Below are 14,772 nucleotides of genomic sequence, written 5' to 3'. Positions count from 1 at the left end.
TAGGTTAAACTCTTCCATATTCGGAAATACGGAAGGTTCTCCTTATCAGAAGTTTTCCTTTTCCCGGAGGAAGGGGGTGGTCCCTGGTACCGGACCCGGAGTACTTCCTAGCGGGGACCCGGGGCGTCTCCTAACGGGGACCCAGAGGCCGGTGTCCTGCCTGGGGTCTGAAAGAATTCAATACCTGAGTATTTTTCCCCAACAAAGGGGGTGCTCCCTGGGACCGGACCCGGAGTACTTCCAAGCGGGGACCCGGGGCGTCTCCTAGCGGGGACCCAGAGGCCGGTGTCTTGCCTGGGGTCTGGATGAATTCAATACCTGAGTATTTTTCCCCAACACCTGAAGCAGAGGTTTGCCAGCTTTAAGATGGAAGAGCACAAAAGCATAGAGGAGAATCTTGATGTGTTTCTGAAACTGGTAGACGATTTGGCAAGTTTGAACATTAATGTGAGTGATGAGGACCAAGCCATTCAGGTCCTGTCTAGTGTCCTAAGGTAGTTTGACTCACTGGTTCACACACTTAAATACGGTAATGGGAAGGAAACACTGACTCTGAATGAAGTAACCAATGTTGCATATGCCACGGAAGTCGAGCTAAAGGAAAATATGCTCATTGGTAAAGCTAAGTCTAGCGCAGAAGGTTTGGTTGTGGCCAGGGGTAGACCTAAGAAGAAGAGTTCTGGTCAGTGGAGTGGAAGCTCAAAGAGCAAAGATTCAAGGTCTAAATCTAGACGAAAGAATCAACATACACCTAGAGAGTGTTGGATATGTGGGAAGGAAGGACACTTCAAGAAAGATTGTCCTGAAAGGAAAAATGGGAGAACAACTGATTCTGCAAATGTTGCATAGGAAAAGGAGTTTCCTATGATCTTGACAGCAAATGAAAAAGACCACAAGAGTGAGTGGGTCATGGATTCTGGTTGTATATTCTACATTACACCAGATAGAGATGCCTTATTTGATTTCAAGGAGTTTGAAGGTGGAAAGGTATTGATGGGAAACAATACCTTCAGTGAAGTCAAAGGTATGGGCAGGCTGAAGATCATAAACTCAGAAGGAGCTACGGTGATCTTAACCGATGTGAGATACATGCCAACCATGAGCAGGAATCTCATCTCTTATGGCCAGTTAGAAAAGAGTGGTTACAAGTATGAAGGAGAAAACTTCATAGTTACTTTATACAAGAATGGTCAGAAGGTGATTTCTGGGAAATATCAAGATGAGCTGTATTATTTGCAGAAATCAGTGGTGAAAGGAGAAGCATATGTAGTCAGAGCTGATGCGAACTTGACAAATAGATGGCACTCAAGGTTAGGACACATGAGTCTTAAGAACATGAATCTTCTGGTCAAAGGAGGTTATCTAGATTCAAAGGAAGTCAACACACTAGATTAGGAGTGTGTATTTGGAAAGTCCCACAAGGAAAGCTTTCCAGAGGGCAAGCACACTACAAAAGGTATTCTTGAATACATTCACAGTGATCTATGGGGCTCAGTTTCAAACGAGCCAAGTCTGTCGGGATGTGGATACTTTCTTACATTCATTGATGATTACTCAAGGAAGGTCTGGATCAGATTCTTATTGAGTAAAGATGAAGTGTTTGGGAATTTTTCCGAGTGGAAGGTACTTGTGAAAAAAAGAAAGATAAAGTGTCTGAGGACAGATAATGGATTGGAGTTATGCAACAATCTGATGGATAAGCTTTGTCTAAGACTCATGGATTAAACGACATAGGACTTGCGTTTATACTCCGCAACAGAATGGGGTGTCTGAGAGGATGAACATGAAATTAGCGGATAAGGTCAGGCGTATGTTGGCAGAAACATGAATGGAGAAGAAGTTCTGGGCTGAGGCAGCGTCGACTGTGGTTTATCTGATAAATAGGTCTCCTAGTGCATCTTTGGGGTTTCAGATTCCAGAGGAAGTGTGGTCAGGGTCAAAGGTTGATTACAGTCATCCCAGGCGGTTTGGTTGTGTTGCTTATGTACACAGAACATGGGACAAGTTAAGTCTAAGAGCTGTTAAGGGATTCTTTGTGGGTTACCCACATGGTACTAAAGGTTACATGGTGTGGTTATCGGAAGAGGGAAGATGTACTATAAGCAGGAATGTAGTCTTTGATGAAGAAAAACTATATAAGATCAAGGTCAGATGGAAGAGACTAATTCTAAGAAAAAGAAGAAAGTTACTTTTAGCACTGATCTGATTCAAAGACCGACTACAAGTGGTTCAGTTCATGAGTCTACCGGTCAACGTGGAGAAGCTTCAGGAATTGGGGATTCTACTGGTCAAGGTGGAGATGCTTCAAGAAGTTGAGAATCAGAAACTGAATCAGAAGAGGAAGAGGATTCTGAGGAAGATGAGGATTTAGCGTATGCGGTCGGTTTGGTCAGTAGGTTCATGGAAAATCCAGGAAGATGTCATTGGTCTGCGGTTAGGTGGATCTTGAGATATCTAAAGGGATCTTCAGATGTGTGTCTCACCTTTACAAAATCTGAGAAGTTTGAGATTGAGGGATTTTGTGATTCAGATTACTTTGCAGATCTTGACAGAAGAAGGTTAATATCTGGTTATGTCTTCAAGGTTGGTGGTAACACTGTGAGTTGGAGGTGTACTCTTCAGCATGTTGTGGGTCTTTCAACTACTGAGGCTGAGTACATGGCACTCACAGAGGCAGCTAGAGAGGGAATATGGTTGAAGATTTTTGCAGTGAATTGGGGTTTAAATCAGTAAGCTTCAAGTTGAATTGTGACTCACAGAGTGCAATTTTTTTGGCGAAGAATCTAGTTCATCATGACAGGACCAAGCACTTTGAGAATAAAGTGCATTTCATCAGGGACAAGGTTTGAGGATGGTTCAGCTAAAGTGCAAAAGATTCATACTTTCCTAAATCATGCGGATATGTTGACAAAGAGTTTACCAGGCAACAACTTTGAGAGGTATCTGGTGACACTCAATGTCACCAACTGAGTTGAGACAGTAGAAGCGTGAGATGGTTTGTCGGTTTATCACCTCGCAGCAGAAAAAAATTCAGATGATCAAGTCTGGGAAATCGACAAAAAGGTTCAGATGGTCAAGTCTGAAAATGAAGTCTAAAAGCAGTTCGGTCTTAGAGCTGAGGTTCACCGGTGAAGGTGACAAGTCTGTTTCTGGTGGTAAAACTGGAAGGTTTGCAGGACCGGTCCACTACTTAAGACTATGACGGAAGTCTCAAGTTCATTTTACAGTTGAAGTAAATCAACAAGAAGATGGTATTTCATTTACAGATATGACAAGTACAAGTGACCAAACGCCCAAGGTGGGAGATTTGTTGATTTTGTGCATTTGGTCTGCATTTCACCTACATCACTGAAGTGCCCACTTCAGAGACCTGTCTTCTGCAGTTTGAGGTTGTAGGGAAAACAGTGAAGTTATCTAGAGCACTGAAGTGTCCACTTTAGAAAAGTTGCATATTGAACTTTGATGCTTTATGGATATCTGTTATGTTTGGGTCTTAATGACTGAAGCCCAATAGTGCTAGGGTTTAGGGAGACACTATATAAACTCTCTAAACCTAATTTCTTGTCTCTCAGCACCCATAACACTCATTTGGATACAAAGAAAGATTAAGGATATGAGAGAGGCAAGAAGTAAGAGCAAAGAAAGGAGATTGAAGAAGTATCTACAGATGGTTGAGGAGAAGCAAAGGGAGATCCGGTCAAGAGTCTCAGGCTGTTTCTTCTTCTTTGGACTGTGGGTTTCATCTCCTATACACATAGGTTCAGTAAGCTTAAGTCTTTAGGTTATTGTTGTGTTGTCTCTAGGTGAATAGAGAAACACAGAGATTGTTGTGTAAGAAAGCTTTTGTGTACACTTGATACTAGTGAATCGTTGAGAGTGTCGTCCTCTCCTCAGATGTACCGAAAGAGAACTGGGTAACCAAATCTTGTGTGTCTTTAACAAACTCAAACAAAACTAGAAGTGTGCTAAGGTTAATTAGTCAAGTGAGATAAACCGGTTAGTTGGTTAAGAATTTCTCAACAATTTCTATTTCAAATGTTGAAACTAAACTTGAATGTATTTACAATTAATTTATATTATATATAAATTAATATTTCATATTAATATAAATTAAAATATTACAAAATAACTATGATATGATATATTTAATCCAATTGAAAAATAATCATACAAATTAAATGTAATCAAAGATAGTTAAATAATGCATAGAATAAACAATTTTGATATAAATCTATAAAAAATTGCCATTGTTATAGGGTTACACCAAATATAGTGTGACACTGTAGGAAAAAAAAAGAATCATACTATAACGCAGTTGCATATGCCCTTGGGCTGGAGAGAAAAAACATCACATCTGACACTATTTTCACATTTTACTATGCGGTTGGAGTTGGCTTTAAACTATCATCATTGTAAGACTTTTATAAAATCTCTCGTAAAAAAAAAAAGAAAAAAAGAAGATGATTTTTAATGAGAAAATTCTTCTATAATCTTAAGATGAGATTCAATAAACACATATTTATTAGATAATCATATAATTTACTAAACAAAATAGAATATTATTACAATATTATGTTTAAAAAAAACATGCAATCTCTCATCAATTATATTTTTTTTTGCAGAGGAAAGAGCAAATTATTATAAGCCTAGAATATAATTTTATTAGAAAGTGAATTAAAAAACCCAGATTAGTTCAACTTTATTATAAGCTTGTAATTACATAATCTAGCTAGGAGTAGGACCATCAATATCAAAGTTTTTTCACATAAATCAATCACAAAATATATTAATAATTAATTAATAAATCTAAACATTTTGAAAGATTTATATCAAAGTCTTTGAGATATTTTTTAATCAGTTTTATTTAAGTAAATATAATTTAAATTCACTGAATTTTTTTTAATAATACTAATGTTCCGACCATAAGAAATTCGTATAATAATAGAAAGTAAAGATGAAGTGTTTACAAAAATCATAAAGAAAGTAAAGATGTATTTATGTCATGGTCAATGGTGGTGACTATAACACCATAAAGAATATTTCCAAAAAAGATCAAGAAAGAAACCCCGCCTTCGTTCCTAAGCTGCAAAAGAAAAAAAAAACCCGCCTTAGTGTCTAAGCTGCTACAGTTTCCACCAACAAACAATAAACAAGTCTATCCCATGTGGGAATGCTCCTTTTGTCAACGTTGAGGAATAAACAAAACATTATCCTCGAATCGTTTGTTAGTTTGGTGTGCTTTGTGTTGTCTGCTTTAAGTGTTTAGACCCACATATAACAAACAACGTGTCATTTTATTATTCTAACAAAAATATTATTTAATGTGTGTATAAATAAGCAAATAGCCTTTCTTTCTTCTCTTCACTTAACCACTAGTTCGAGTTGCATAAAATGGAGAATAATCTGGTGGGATATAGATTTAGTCCTACGGGGGAGGAACTGATCAACCATTACCTCAAGAACAAGATTCTTGGTAAGTCATGGCTCGTCGACCATGCCATTAGCCAGGTTAACATCTGTCGTTACGAACCATGGTTTTTGCCTTGTAAGTTCATCTCTCTCACTCACTCTTTCATCATCGATCATCTATTAATTTCTTCATTGGTTGCAGCATTATCGAAGCTTGAATCGAAGGATCTTGTATGGTACTTCTTCTCTCCCAAGGAGTACACGTCTGCGAAGAAGAATGTAACGAAGAGAACTACACCTTCTGGGTATTGGAAAGCTACTGGTGTTGATAGAAAAATCAAGGATAGGAGAGGAAATGGTGTTGAGATTGGTATTAAGAAGACGCTTGTGTACTATGAAGGTAGGGTTCCTAATGGAGTTTGGACTCCTTGGGTCTTGCACGAGTATCACATCACTTCCTTGCCTCTTAATCAGGTAACACTTCCTCAAGAGTTTTTATTTTATTTATTTGTTTGTTTCTCCCAAAAATTGGATTTGCTATCTCAACTATTTTTTCGTTTGTTTTATTTGAGTTTTTATTTCTATGTAGTCTTTCTCTTGGGAAATCGGTTTTGATTCGATTTTTGTTTGATGAGGCTTTAATTCCCCTGTGATGTTACTACTACCTCAATTTGAGATTATATGTATTAGTTGAATTTCTAATTTAGTCACGATCTTCTAATATGAATATATTAAATTTGAGCTTTTTGCAACTCAAACTAATTGACAAAAAACTAAATTTATCATTTTTTATATGTCACTTCGTTATTTGTGCAAGTCCAAAAATATTTCACTAGTAAAATATGGGTTTCAGATCCAAAAATAAAATGAAATTTGGGATTTGATTCATCTGTCTCTAAGCTAGTTTTTGGCTGTGATTTCTCTTGTATTGGATGCCACCTTAAGCTCAATTTGGGATTAATTATGTATTAGTTCAATTGGGATTGTGGTTCATTTTTCTTTGATTTTCTTCTAGTTATGATCTTCTTAATATATATATATATAGATATATGTAAATATGAATTTTGGAGTTATCATTGACAATAAGTGGATTAACCTATAATTTTTATATATTACTTTATTATTTTCTTTTTTTTGTCAACTACTTCATTATTTCCAACTAGTGATCTAGGATTTTCCTTCTTTCACAAAATATGGAGTTTGGTTATAGTCTCTGGACTAGTTGTTTGACACTGATTTCCCTTGTTTTGGATGCTATCTTTAGCTCAATTTGATGGTTAAAGGGTTACAGAAGTTGTGCCCCGTTATTTATTTATTTAAAGCTTGTGAGTTTTGTTTTCCTTGTGATAGCGTTGTGTTGAGTGATTTGTATTCAATTTTGTTTTGCTTCCAAAGAACTTTTATGTGTGTAACTTTGTTATCTGCTTCAGAGGACCTATGTTATATGCCAAGTAATGTACAAGGGTGATGACGGAGACAGTTTGTATGGTAATAACTCGAATGAACCAAGTAGCTCTATGGTGTCTGATTCCAATCCTGTCAAATTCATTAACACATCACCTGAGGTGCATCTAGCTTCTCACAATGATTTTTATTTATTCATTACTATCATTAACCCGTTTCTTGACATGTTCAGGTTGAGCAGCAAGGTCAAGAAGATGGTATGTCTATGTATGACTTGTTAATCCCACTGAACCAACAAGTGGATCTCTCTCCTTATGATGTGTTCAATCCAAATAAGAGTTTCACAGACAACAATTACTACCCACAAACTCCTTACGGTGATGATTATTGGAATCGGTTGCTGGATTATAACGGAGGGAATTTCGAAGATGTGTTTCGCAATCAAGAACTCACAATCCAAGAGAACCAAAGCAATCACAGGCCAAAGAGACCTTTGACAGGGATCATTGTTGATGATAGCTGCAGTGATAGCGATGCTGAATCCATATCTGCAACAGTAAAATTATTTGACTCTTTTTCTTTATCAATATTGTAGCATAAGAGTAATCTGTATTCACTGCTTTATGTTCTAATATGACCAGAGTTACCGAGGAACATCAAGTCCAGGTGATAGCGATGGTAGTGTAGACGAGATTCTGTCGTTGAGGAAAGGCTCTTCCAAAGATATACTAACTTCTATTAATGGAAATACCCGGGAGTCTCGTTTCACACGACGCACCATACCATCAAAACAAGAGGTCTTGAACTGCTCATATGTTGATTTTTGGGCTATTTTCTTTAACATATGATGAATTTTTAAAGGTAATAATGTTGTTGTTTACTTTTCAGGTGAAAGAAGGTAAGTCTAAAGCCAATGATGATGATGCATCCATGGACAAGAAGGCATTATCACCTATAATGAAGACAGAGAAGAAGGGCTGGTTTATTACAGAGGAAGCAATACAGAGAAACCACAAGAATGCACCGTATATCTATTTCATGAACATGATCATAGGACTCATCCTCTTGGTGGCTGTCATTGGCAACATCATATGGTTTTATGAAGCCTCAGAAAATTAACCAGCTGATGAAGTTTGATTGCAAGGAGAGGCAAAGCAAAAGGATCGAAGCACTCGTTTTTAATTGGATTTTTTCTGATTTTTATTTATTTTGAATGTGTAATAATATATATACTTGTGTCGGTGTGTGTATGTATGAACTATAAGTGAAGCTCAATTTTTCTTTACCTGTGTATATCTAACAGGTCTTTTCTTGTGACTAAAGTTAAAAGTGGAATTTAGGGTTTGTAATCTAGATCTAGTGTACAAGAACTGCTAAATAGACGTGTAGAGTTTACGATCGATATCTTTAGAATTGTTTGATTATGACTTATTATTGATTTGTTAGGTGAGTTCGAGATCAAGCAAACACAAGACCAAACGATTTGTTCACCCTGTGTTTTCCGAAGCTACGTACAGGGGAGGTATCGGAGTCCCTCAACTGCTATCTTGATTAGCAGATGCATCTAAAACAACAAATAATTTGTCAGAAAACAGAGTATATGGAAATAGTTTTTTCTTTCTTATTACTTAGGTCCAAGACTTTATTTATACAAGAGTTTATATCCATAAACGGAGATACACAAAATATACTTCTGTATCAAATCTTAATGTAATATCCGTATCAAATCTTAATGTAATATACTCTCTCTAGATATGTACATATCGTAATACCCTCCCTCAAGTTGGAGAGTGTAGATTTCGAACTCCCAACTTGATCAAAAATGCTGCAAACTCTTTCTTCCCAAGTGCCTTTGTCAAGATATCTGCCAGCTGCATCTTTGTTGGAACATGTCTCGTTGTGATCAGACCTCTCACTATCTCATCACGAATACAATGGTAGCTCACTCGAACATGTTTCGTCTTCTCATGACAGATAGGATTAGCTACCATATGTATCGCCGAGATGTTATCACAATGGACTGGGATCTGCGCATCAAACTTCACCCCAAGTGTTGTTAACAGATTCTTTAGCCAAATCAACTCTTGAACTGTGTCTGACATTGCCTTATATTCAGCCTTGGTCGAGGATCGAGAGACTGTGTCTTGCTTGAGTGTTCTCCACGAAACCGTCGAGTCACCTAACTGAATAAACCAGGCCGTTAAGGACCTGCTTGTGAGGGGACATGCTCCCCAGTCGGCATCACACCAGGCGGTCAGAGTTAAAGGATGACCCGCCTTAAGTAAGATCCCATGTCCCGGGTTCCACTTCAAGTACCTTACCACTCTTATAGCTGCATCCCAATGCTCCTGTCTCGGCGCTTGCATAAACTGAGATAAGATATGTATTGCGTATGATAGCTCCGGTCTTGTCACACGCAGATATATCAATCTCCCAATTAACCTACTGTATCGTTTGGGATCCGACAGTATGGTTCCATCAGCCAATGCAAGTTGATTATTCTGGTCCAACGGAAACGATGCAGGTTTCGCTCCAAGAAGTCCTGCTTCAGTAATGATGTCTAGAGCAAATTTCCTTTGGCATATGTAGATACCTGATGCATTACGTGCCACTTCTATCCCCAAAAAGTACTTAAGAATGCCAAGATCCTTCATTTTAAAACACTGACTCAAGTATTGTTTGAACTTTGTAATCACCTCCAGAGAACTTCCCGTAATAATCAAATCATCCACATAGATCAATACATGAACCTGAATCTCACCACTTCTATACACGAACAAAGAGTAGTCTGAGACACACTTCACAAAACCGTAGTCCTTTAATGCCTTTGATAACTTCGCAAACCAGCATCGCGGCGCTTGTTTAAGGCCATAAAGAGACTTGTGCAATCTACATACTTTGTTCTTGTCTTCTACACGAAATCCCGGTGGCAATCTCATGTATACTTCTTCCTCAAGTTCACCGTGCAAAAATGCATTATGCACATCCATCTGATGAACTTCCCAATCCCTTGCAGCAACCAACTCCAGAAAACATCTAATAGTCGTCATCTTCGCCACTGGTGCGAATGTTTCTGTATAGTCCTCTCCTTCGACTTGTTGATTTCCAAACACCACTAGCCGAGCCTTATGTCTTTCAATGGCTCCATCGGCCCTATACTTGATGCAGTAAACCCATCTACACCGAGTACCTTTTTCCCCGGAGGCAAGTCCTCCACTGTCCATGTTCCACTGTCCTCGAGAGCTATTATCTCATGTTTCATAGCTCCCCGAAAATTTGGATCCAAAATTGCTTGAGAGTAATGTTGTGGTATTACATTATCTGCGACAGCTGCCAAATAAATCCTATGATTTTCAGAAAATCGGTCACAGGAGACAAAGTCTTCAATAGGATAACAAGACGTCATATGTATTGTATTGGCAACGAAATCTTTCAGCCTTATTGACTTTGTCTTCTGCCTGTGTCCCCGCCCTAGCAGTTCCTCCTCTACAGGTGTGGTAACCACTTCAGATTGGTTCAGTTCTGAACCATCATTATCATCATCATTCACTTCCTCATCATGTTCCACTGCAACTCTATCCAAGTCGTGTTGTACTGTCTCGATATCTTCCTCAGTTTCTGTAACTATCAATGATGGCATTGTCACCTCCTCTCTCACTGGCGGTGTAGGCATCACTACAGTCTGCTGATCCATCTCGACTTCCTCTGTTGGTGTAGGTATAACATGAGTAGGAATCATGAGCTCATTATCCTCATCCACGGTCACAGGTAGAGTAGAGAATGGAAGCTCATCTTCAAAAAATATCACATCCCGAGAGACTGAAACTTTTCTGGTTTCAAGATCAAAAACTCTCCATCCTTTCTTCCCGAACGGGTAGCCAAGGAATATACTTCTTTTGCTTCTACTTGCAAACTTATCTCCTCCATGTTTCTGTTCATGCACATAGCACAAACACCCCATCGTTCGTAGATGCTGAATCGGTGGTGGTCTTTTATATAGCATCTCAAATGGTGTCTTCCCTTTCAGTATATCCGATGGATTCCTATTTATCAAATATCCAGCGGCTAGTGCACATTCTCCCCAGAATTCAATCGGAAGAGATCCCTGAAACCGCAATGCACGAGCTACGTTCAGTATATGTCTGTGTTTTCTTTCCACCCTCCCATTCTGTTGAGATGTCCCAACACACGAAGTCTCGTGCATAACTCCCTTATCTCGGAAGAAATCAGTAAGGCAGATAAACTCACTGCCGTTATCCGATCGAAATGTCTTTATACGAGTGTCAAACTGCCTCTCAACCAGCGAGAAAAACTGTCGTATACGCGTCGGTGCTTGTTGTTTATTAGGCAACAAGTAAAGCCAGAGACTACGTGAGTAATCATCTAGAATAGTCAGAAAGTATCGTGCTCCACACAGAGCTGGAGTTCTATAAGGACCCCACAAGTCGCAATGTATCAATTCAAAAGGAGCAGAAGTCTTATTCAAACTGTTTGGAAACAAATCTCGAGAATGCTTAGCGCGGATACAAACTTCACACGCTTTATTGTCTAAAACACCAGAATTAGAAAAACCAGAAACATTCAGCTTGTCTACAACTTTAGAAGAGGGATGTCCCAAACGTCGATGCCATACGTCCCACGACAAACGATCCGTGCACCCAGTCATCAACGCAGCAGCTACACTCACGCTCCTAAAGAAGTACAATCCATTCAGCTGTTCATCCGCACCAATCAGGGTCTTCTTGATGCAGTCCTGAATTGTACAAAGCTTATCAGATATCTGGAAGATGCAGTAACTATCACGAGTCAACTGTGAAACCGAAATCAAATGACAATCTAATCCATCAACCAAGAAAACATCTTTAAGCTCAATATGTGTCCCCGTCGAGACCAAACCTTTCTGATTAGCAACCGTAAACCTACCATCTGGCAACTTAATATTGATTGGTGCCATATACTGAATATCCGTAATGTAATAGTTTGATCCTGTCATGTGGTTCGTTGCTCCACTGTCAAGCATCCAAGTTTCAAAGAAATTCTTACCAGACAAACGAGTTGGTGGCGGTTGCTTCCTCTCCTCCAGCATCGACACAAGAGTTCGTCATTGTGTCTCATTCAGACCACTAAACCCCACACAATCAGCTTCTGTGATTGCAGACGAACTGGTTCCCTGAGACCCCACACCAAGAGCTCCCATTGCATTGACCAGTACCGTCTCTTTTCCTCTGTTTTTCGTCAAGGCCTGAACACTTCCTCGGTTTGCCGGTCCTTTGTTCCTAGGAAGATCTCCCACCATGGAGGATACCCAATCTGCCGGAAACAGGTGTCAGCAGAGTGTCCCATCCGGCCACAACTTGTACACGTTGAGCTCTTGTCTCGATCTTCTGGAGAGCCTCTGTTTCGCAGCTGTGATTGCACCGCAAAACTCACACCTCCAGTTTGCTCAGTATATGATCTCACAACCATTCGAGAATCTTCTTCTTGAGTCAACGTATTGTAAACGTCGTCCAATGTCGGGAAAGGTACCCGAGAAAGAAGAGCTGATCGATTCGGTATGTAGACATCATCAAGTCCTCGTACAAATTCATGGACTCGATCTTCATCTCTTTCTTGCTCAAGCGCTAAGTTAAGATCGCAAGTACAAGATCCACACTTGCATCTCTTCATAGGCCGGTAGTCAGTCAACGTAGTCCACAACTTATTCAAGTATCCAAAGTGAGCTTCAATCGGCTGTCCTCTCTGCTGAGCCGTTGCAATCTCTGTCTTGATTCTCTGGATCTGTGAACCATTCTTCACCGAGAACTTCTTCTGGATATGTTCCCATAGGCTGCGAGCTACATCATGGTGTGACAAGTTTGTACGCACGTTCGCATCGATCGTCAACTTCATCCAGGAGACCACCAATGCATTGTTGGTCCACCAATTTTCAAGGTCCGTCGAGTCTTGCTTGGGCTGTGGGATAGTACCATCCACGAATCCAAACTTCCTACGAGCTACAAGAGAAAGTCTCAAGTTTGTTGCCCACTCGTCATAGTTCGATCCTCTAAGCAACAGTTGGGATATGATGCTTCCCGAGTTGTCGCTTGAGGTCAAGTCATAAGGAGATATAGTTCTCCTTCGAACTCCAATGGTTTCTTTCGTTGTTTCCACTGGAACGAGTCCTCCGTCGCTTGTCTTTCTGTCGGTCATTGTGTATCACCTAAGTATTGTTAGCTATGATCAATGAAGAATGATGATCTAGCCGTCAAAGATGAATAAAACCCTAGTAGGGCTCTGATACCATGTCAGAAAACAGAGTATATGGAAATCGTTTTTTCTTTCTTATTCCTTAGGTCCAAGACCTTATTTATACAAGAGTTTATATCCATAAACGGAGATACACAAAATATACTTCCGTATCAAATCTTAATGTAATATACTCTCCCTAGATATGTACATATCGTATTACGATAATATAATTGAGATCTTGGAAGAGTTTAAAAAAAATCTCTGCAAGGAGTTGAAGAAGTCGAACATGATCTCTGCAAGGAGTTGAAGAAGTTCAAACAAAATCTATGCGAGACGTTACAACAAGCCATGGAGCCTCTTTTATGTACAGCCCAAAAGCTACATGATGCTTCACCTCAACGTAATGGTAATGTTTTGGACGTGGAAGTAGAATTTGGTGGTGTTGAATTTGATGTTCCCGTGGTGACGGTCAAAAACGGCGTGGTCAATAGTTTCTCACGTAACAAAAGTTTCCAAGTCATCAACAGGCAGTGTTGGATTCGCGCATCCAGCCGAGCATACTACAACATGTCTTCGGAGAAGAAAGAAACATTAATTAAAGAGATGGTAGAAGCCGTGACGTGCACACAAGCAAGTTTAATGACAAGGAAGATTACACGTTCATTGATGATGGTGCTCCAAATTGGACTTTTGGACTTTTGGACAAGGTTGTATGATTTATATTCTTTTATTTGAGGAATATTATATGTGGAAGAGTCCCAAAAGAATAAGATTCCATGTAGAAATTTTAAGTATCGAAGGTTTTTGAGTTGAAGACCACGGTTTAGATTTGAGGGCTAAAAAAAAAAAAACAGGGAGAATATTTAGATATATTCTAAATATTATGTTTATCTAATTTATTATTATTTCGATATTTATCTTATTTAGTAAAAATTATCTTAAAGATTTTTAATAGTTTATAAGTTATTTGGTTTTCATATAAATGGGCTTCTTTTGCTTAGAGTTGTATTAAGTTTTCGATGATTTAATAAGAAAAAGATTTATAAACGAGCACGAGAAATAGTATTTCAAAACCCTAAAGAGCTTCCGATATATTAAACACTGAGAAGAGTATTCCCAAACCTTAAAAGGTTCCGCTACATCACTCCACGATTGCTTGATCAAGCTTCAATGTCATAACAATGGTGATTCCCAAAACAGAGTAAGTTATCACAAGAACATAAAATAGATGACTCAATTTCAGATCTAAAAGATGAAGACAGTAAATCACTCCCGGATTTGTCCTCTCTGACTGATCTCCACCATAGTAATTCCGTCGAGTTTCACTCTCCCGATCTTGGGCTAAGACGTCTTCTTTTTCTCTCTATGTGCTTCATCAGTTCGTTGGTTTTTCTTGTCAAGTTGATGATGCTGTTATAACAAACTTATCAACTTTTCTCATTAGATAAAATGCATCTTTTAATCATCATCCGTAACCTGGGGTGAGACTTGGGGGTTTCCTTTTCTTTCAGGTTGAAGCCTTGGCAAGCAAGGAATATTTGGGCAGGCACAACAAGCCCATCCAGAGTTTGGTTGAATTAGATCCACAACCTCCAACTTTCAGACATAACTCTGAAACTCTCTCTCTCTCTCTCTCTCTCTCTCTCTCTCTCTCTCTCTCTCTCTCTCTCTCTCTCTCTCTCTCTCTCTCTCTCTCTCTCTCTCTCTCTCTCTCTCTCCCTCCCAGACCCT

At 39.1% G+C, this 14,772-nt stretch overlaps 1 protein-coding gene across 1 annotated transcript; it reads left to right on the top strand.

Moving 5' to 3' along the window:
• Positions 1 to 5,358: 5,358 nt before the first annotated feature.
• Positions 5,359 to 8,106, top strand: LOC106434883 (NAC domain-containing protein 69). The gene is made up of 6 exons (XM_013875732.3): positions 5,359 to 5,545; positions 5,612 to 5,883; positions 6,840 to 6,974; positions 7,046 to 7,369; positions 7,455 to 7,610; positions 7,702 to 8,106. Exons 1-6 carry the CDS (start codon positions 5,392 to 5,394, stop codon positions 7,930 to 7,932), a joined length of 1,272 nt encoding a protein of 423 aa, XP_013731186.1. The 5' UTR covers positions 5,359 to 5,391; the 3' UTR covers positions 7,933 to 8,106.
• The last annotated feature ends 6,666 nt before the right edge of the window (positions 8,107 to 14,772 follow it).

This window comes from Brassica napus, chromosome C2 (assembly GCF_020379485.1).
Source record: "Brassica napus cultivar Da-Ae chromosome C2, Da-Ae, whole genome shotgun sequence".
In the NCBI taxonomy this organism is placed as follows: Eukaryota; Viridiplantae; Streptophyta; class Magnoliopsida; order Brassicales; family Brassicaceae; genus Brassica; species Brassica napus.
The sequence above is the reverse complement of the archived record's forward strand: the minus strand, read 5'-3'. Positions and strand labels throughout refer to the sequence as shown.